Source organism: Camelina sativa, chromosome 9, assembly GCF_030686135.1.
Source record: "Camelina sativa cultivar CO46 ecotype springtype chromosome 9, ASM3068613v1".
NCBI lineage: Eukaryota > Viridiplantae > Streptophyta > Magnoliopsida > Brassicales > Brassicaceae > Camelina > Camelina sativa.
The window spans coordinates 10,265,522-10,271,456 of NC_141888.1; the positions used below are offsets into that span (position 1 = coordinate 10,265,522).

Genomic DNA, 5,935 nt, shown 5'->3' on the forward strand with positions numbered 1-5,935 from the left:
CTTCACGTCTTTACTTCTTTTTTCTTAATCTCATTTCTTTTAGTTCCATTTAAGGGTTTAATTTTTTTGTCTTTAATGTATAGAAATAGATTAATTGTTATCATGTGGTGGCTAGCATTGTGATAGGTCAAGTTCTTTATTGATACTTTAATACTTATGCATCTTCTTGTCCATTCATATATATTATATCATATGGTCAAAAGAACCAAATGGTGTCACATCATTTGTTAGCAAAACTTTGATCCCGAATTAGTAGAAGGAGCCAAACTCCGTATACAATTAAAACCAGCAATTGGGTTAATTATTATCTTCATTCACTAATAATAATAATTGATCGTCAAGATTATTTTAATTTGGACACAAGAAAAGTATATCACTTTCCCTAATTGTATCATTTGATACTTTCTCTTTTTTCCTCCATATATGCCTTTTGTGTGTGTAAATATATGTATATGAATGGGTTCACAAAAATAGAAACATAAATCAAATCTTTGCGTAATTTCTCATCTTCCTCTACTTTTCCTCTTTTTAAGAGAATCTAGGGTTTTCTTCTTCTTCTTCTTCTTCTTCTTCTTCTTCTTCTTCTTCTTTTGTGGTCAAATTTCCAAGGTGTTCTTTTAGCTCTCTCTTTGGAAATCTGAGAAGAAATTGTAGACATGGGAAGGGGAAGGGTTCAGCTAAGGCGGATCGAGAACAAGATAAGGAGACAAGTGACATTTTCGAAGCGAAGGACGGGTTTGCTTAAAAAAGCTCAAGAGATCTCAGTGTTATGTGATGCTGATGTTGCTTTGATTGTCTTCTCCCCGAAAGGCAAGCTCTTTGAGTACTCTGCTGGTTCCAGGTTTGAATTTTTCCTAAGCTAATTAATTTACCATCTTATTTTAAGATCGATTTTTTTATCTATATATATATAGCAGCTTATATTTCATGTTTGAAAGATTGGGGAAAGTAGTAGGTTTCACCTAGTGGAGATTGATTTGAAATAGGCTGAGATTGTTTAATTAAATATATCAATGGCCGCTTATGTGGCTGTGAGAGTTTGATACACATGTTAGGTCTTGCATCTCTAAGTTAGAGATGATCATGTTTTTTGATACACATGTTAGGTCTTGCATCTCTAAGTTAGAGATGATCATAAAACATGATCATGATCAGCCAATATATATATATTTTTTAAAGAAGTGACTTACTAGTGGTGACCTTCATCAAGCAAAGAATTTTGAGATATTACAGTTTATATATCAATAGAAAATATTGTGGAAAAATGTGCTAAATGTGTGTATTAATAACATTATATTCTCGAGAACATACCATGAAATCAGAGATCTTTCTTTCCATTCCTATTTCAGTTTGAAGTCTACCAAAATGTTTTAGATTTGCAGTAGATCTAATGCTCAAAGGTAGTTACTTTGGCTATTAATATTGAGAGATTAAAGAAAGTTATAAATTCAAGTAACTAAGTAAAAGAAAAGGATCGATCTTGAATCAAAATAAACTGCAAATTTTTTCTTTTAATTTGCATTAATTCTGCCATTTACAATACACTTAAAAATAATAATAAAAAAACTGTTGGCAAAAAGTATTCTATAATACAAAATAATTTGATGGGATTTTAACTAACTAAGTATTTCTGGTAATAATAAAACATTATTTATCAGACAATTCACTATAAAATAAACAGAAACTAACTAAAAATAGCAATTTCGATTTTCTTTAAAATTAATCTAATATCAATCTGAAAATCTTAAATAATCTAGTAATAAGATAACATAATTTATAATGGTAAATGCCAATACAGAACAGTAAAACAATTGAAGACTTAATTTGTGATGACTCATGTTAGTCTTTTGATAACAAAAAGAATTATCTCAATATAAACAAAAATACTAAAGAGGGAAAACAAATCTACTATAAATAGGAAGATCAGGTTTCGATCATGATTGTAATAACATGACACTCTGATTTGATTATGTTAAAATAAAAATTTAAGCTATACAGCTAAACTCTTGTTGGAAATTGGAAGTATGACAAGCCGTTGTCATGGAGCTTTGTGCATTGTTTTGTCTTTTTGTTGGTCGAACCTAGGACTAACCTCGATCCTCACAAGAAAATATGCAAACCCATATTGCTTGCAAATATGTTTCAATAAATATGATTAGTCTTGATCTACTGATTGCTATAGTCTAAACAATACCTTAAATTATTTTATAAATTGGTCTGTAAATGTGGATCAAAGTTCTCGATTATTGCTAAATGATTTAGAAATGTTTCAAGACAAAAAAAGGAGTGTTTGCCGACTAAAGTAAAAAATGACTGTTCAATAATATGTTGTATGATAATAGTTTATCCATCAAGTGTTGATTCTCGGTTAATATAACGATTTTATTTAGCATGGAGAGAATTCTTGATCGATATGAGAGATCTTCATACGCTGGTCAAGAAATTCCTACACCAAATTTGGATTCACAGGTTCGTAAGCTCATCAATCTACCTTTTATATGACATATTAGTATATGAATCATTGTCTATGGTAAACTTAACTAATTATTGTGTATCTTTAGGGTGAATGTTCAACAGAATGTTCAAAGCTCTTGAGGATGATTGATGTCATGCAAAGAGGCGTAAGGTTCGAAAATTATTACTAAAGGATCATTTAAAACATAAATTACATAGACATGTAATCTCAATATATTCAAGAAAATAAATTGCATCTTCATTTAATTAATTTCTTTATTTCGTGAGATAAGGCACTTAAAAGGAGAAGAGGTGGATGCTCTAAGTATCAGAGAGCTTCAGGGTCTGGAGATGCAACTTGATACTGCCCTCAAGAAAACTCGCTCTAGAAAGGTTCTTATTTATCCAATAGCTATATATATTATATCTTGTATACATGCATAGATCATTTGTATATATTATGTCTATTAATGTGCAGTGTGTGTATGCGTATATATAGACAGATATATAGATACACTACATCTAATCATGTAGCTATTGTTTTGGTTTGGGAGCACAGAACCAGCTCATGCTAGAGTCCATAGCACAACTTCAGAAAAAGGTAGCATACTAACTTGGAGACACTTAATCGTTTGTAATGGCTGTACCTTTCAAAATTCATGAGTACCTGCTGGTGTTTTTTTTTCTCTATTGGATTTTTAGAACAAAATACTTAAACTATATCCACATATAAGTAATCTTCAGTTTCAGATAAACGAAATAAAACATATTCTAGATCTTGATGAATTGAGTCCAATATGGTTTAAACTAATAAACGTGCGACTTTTCTTTTGATGGTATAGGAGAAGGAACTAAAAGAACTGAAGAAACAACTAACAAAGAAGGTGAAACTGATTTTAGAATCTTTTTTTTTTTTTTATGTAGAATTCACTTAACTTTTTAAGAGGGACTAGTCTAGGTTTTTGTTTAGAATTTATCTATCAGTTACACATATTTTATTTATGTTTGAATGTTAATCAATCGCTGAATGGTAAATAGTAACTATAACACGAATTCAATTTGGCAGGCTAGTCAAAGAGATGACTTTGAGCCGCAAAATCTTAGGCATGGCTTGGCCACACCGCTATGTGCACCACCCCAAGCGCTGCCCCGACCTCTATCTCCTCCTCCTTCATCTTTTGGGTACAATATTGTTCAATTTCACATAGCTACGAAGATATTAATAATAGAAATTATGATGTGTTCAATGTTTCTTAGATAGTAAAACTAACGCTGGAATGTATATGAATTAATAAACTACTTTTATATAGGGATACATTACTAAGGAATGGAGTGGAAGAAGTAGCTGCCGAAACCCTAATTCGGAAAACGAACACAACGTTGCCGCATTGGATGCCCAGGCTCACCAGAGAATAGAGCTCCGAAGGCCATCTTGGTTTGTTAAATTTCAGTAATATAGAGTAACGGAATAACTTCTCGGCTTAAGTAGAACTACTCCGAATACAAGAAAATATATTATGATTTGGCATTCTTAGAACCATCATAAGATGCCCTCGAGTTTCAGACTTCGAACAAATTAGAAAACTTGTATGTCAAATGTGATTTTTGTATATTTTATTTATGAACTTGAGTGTTTGCGAGAAATCAAATTTCAATAAAAAAACAGAGAAAACTATGAACTACAATCAAATAAGGGGGAAAACAAAAATGCCCCTTTTCCATTTCATTTTTAAAAATGTCTTTGGAAAGCGTCCATTTTTAAGGGTATCTCTTTTTTAGTGAAGAAGACAATTTTACCTTTAATGAAGGAAACTTAATTTTTTTCACTTCGCCGTCCTTCTCTCCTTCTTCCTCAATCGACGATTCTTGATCCTTCTTCACGTTGTTCATCGACGATTTTCGATCCTTCTTTGCGGTGATTCTGCACTTTCGTCTCTCGTACCCGTAATTCCCAACATCAATTCCGGTTCTATCGCAGGCAGGTTCCTTCTTTCTTTGTTTCTTTCTGGGTTTATCAATTTGGACTATCGCAATCAATTTGGACTATAGCTATCGATTTGGACTATCGCTTTTTTAAATTTAGGGCTTTTAAATTTCCTTGATATCGATTTGGAATATGTAAACTCTTTTAAATTTGGATATATGTTCTCGTAAAACAGTTTTTAAAAGCCCCTTGTTAAACCATTTTCAAAATCCATATTCAGATCTGACGCATTCAGATCGATAAATGTGTGATATGGATTTGAAATTAGTGAAGTCTTGTAAATTTGGATTTTTGTTATCTCTTGTGAAACACTTTTTAAAAAGTCCCTGTTAAACCATTTGATATCAATTTTCAGATCGGTCGTAGTTGAATTATGTCGATAAAGTGTGTTGCTAAGACGACTTCAGATCGATAAAGTGTGTTGTTGATTTTTAAAAACCCTTTTAAATCTCTTGTAAAACCCTTGAAAACTCTAATTAAGTGTGTTTCTTTAACAGATGGCTTCAAGTGATTTTGAATCCCTTGAACTACCAGAAAGCATATATGATATGGGTTTTGAACCAATTGGTGGAGCAAACATATGTCAACATTCGGACTTAAGCCTAGTTGACAAAGTTGAAGATGTATTAGGAAAAGAATCTTTCACGAAGCTTCAAGCTTCCTTCCTTGGGCCTATCATCAATCTTTCGGCCAGAGACATCAAATTTTCTGGGAAATACTTATGGTTTACAGTCGACCTGCAACCTCTTCGGTTCTCCATGAGAGAGTTCTTCCTTAGAACAGGTAATTATAAAGTATTTGCAATAGTTTTAAAAGGCTTTCACTGGTTTTTTTAAAAGGGTTTTAAAAGTTTTTAAACCCCTTTTAAAACCTTTTAAAACCCTTTAAAATTAAAAGGGTTAAAAGCCCGTTAAAAAGGTTTTCAAAACCTTTTAAAATCCTTTTAAAAGGTTTAAAGAGGGTTGTTAAAGAGTTTTAAAAGGTTTTAAAACCTTTTAAAACTTTTAAAACTCTTATAAAACCTTTTTAATACCTTTTAAAACTATTGTAAAAGGGTTTTTCCCGTTTTAGAAGTTTTAAAACCCTTTTAGACGGGTTTTAAATCCTTTTTTTAAAAGGGTTTTAAAACAGTTTTTTTTTATTAAATAACCTTTTAAAACTCTTTTAAAACTCTTTTAAAAAGGTGAAGTGATCTTAGTGCAGTGGCCAAAGGTAAGTCCTTAATACACAAGGCGCCATCACACTAGGGATCGAGTCCCGCTCCCTACGAATGTAGGGATTAGGGTAATGGGCCGGCCTGTTGTGGGCCAATTGCTCACAAAAAAAAAACTCTTTTAAAGGGTTTTAAAAGGTTTTAAAAGGGTTTTTAAACAGTTTTTAATCAATAACCTCGTATTTTAGGCAAGTTTGAACAAACTAACAGCGTTGTTTTATTAAACATAGGAATTCAATGCGAACCTATTCATAGAGAACCAAGGAATAACGGCAAAGATCCAA

The 5,935-nt window shown here is 31.9% G+C and overlaps 1 protein-coding gene across 6 annotated transcripts; it reads left to right on the forward strand.

Moving 5' to 3' along the window:
- Positions 1 to 211: 211 nt before the first annotated feature.
- LOC104710814 (agamous-like MADS-box protein AP1) lies at positions 212 to 4,139 on the forward strand. 6 transcript variants are annotated; one of them, XM_087467768.1, is made up of 8 exons: positions 212 to 841; positions 2,391 to 2,469; positions 2,562 to 2,621; positions 2,743 to 2,847; positions 3,014 to 3,055; positions 3,297 to 3,338; positions 3,521 to 3,636; positions 3,765 to 4,139. In XM_087467768.1, exons 1-8 carry the CDS (start codon positions 657 to 659, stop codon positions 3,868 to 3,870), a joined length of 735 nt encoding a protein of 244 aa, XP_087323894.1. In that variant the 5' UTR covers positions 212 to 656; the 3' UTR covers positions 3,871 to 4,139. The 6 variants fall into 6 exon arrangements, 3 of the variants coding, with proteins under 3 accessions (XP_087323894.1, XP_010425772.2, XP_087323895.1); XR_015567308.1 differs by having other exon boundaries at positions 411 to 841; positions 2,933 to 3,055; XR_015567310.1 differs by having other exon boundaries at positions 411 to 841; positions 2,954 to 3,055.
- The last annotated feature ends 1,796 nt before the right edge of the window (positions 4,140 to 5,935 follow it).

What these genes read in the sequence shown, in the direction of transcription:
- LOC104710814 (XM_087467768.1), top strand. Translation starts at nt 657, where the DNA reads ATGGGAAGGGGAAGGGTTCAGCTAAGGCGGATCGAGAACAAGATAAGG. An exon ending in GAGTACTCTGCTGGTTCCAG is followed by an intron (nt 842 to 2,390) that starts GTTTGAATTTTT and finishes GATTTTATTTAG; the next exon opens with CATGGAGAGAATTCTTGATC. An exon ending in TTGATGTCATGCAAAGAGGC is followed by an intron (nt 2,622 to 2,742) that starts GTAAGGTTCGAA and finishes TTATTTCGTGAG; the next exon opens with ATAAGGCACTTAAAAGGAGA.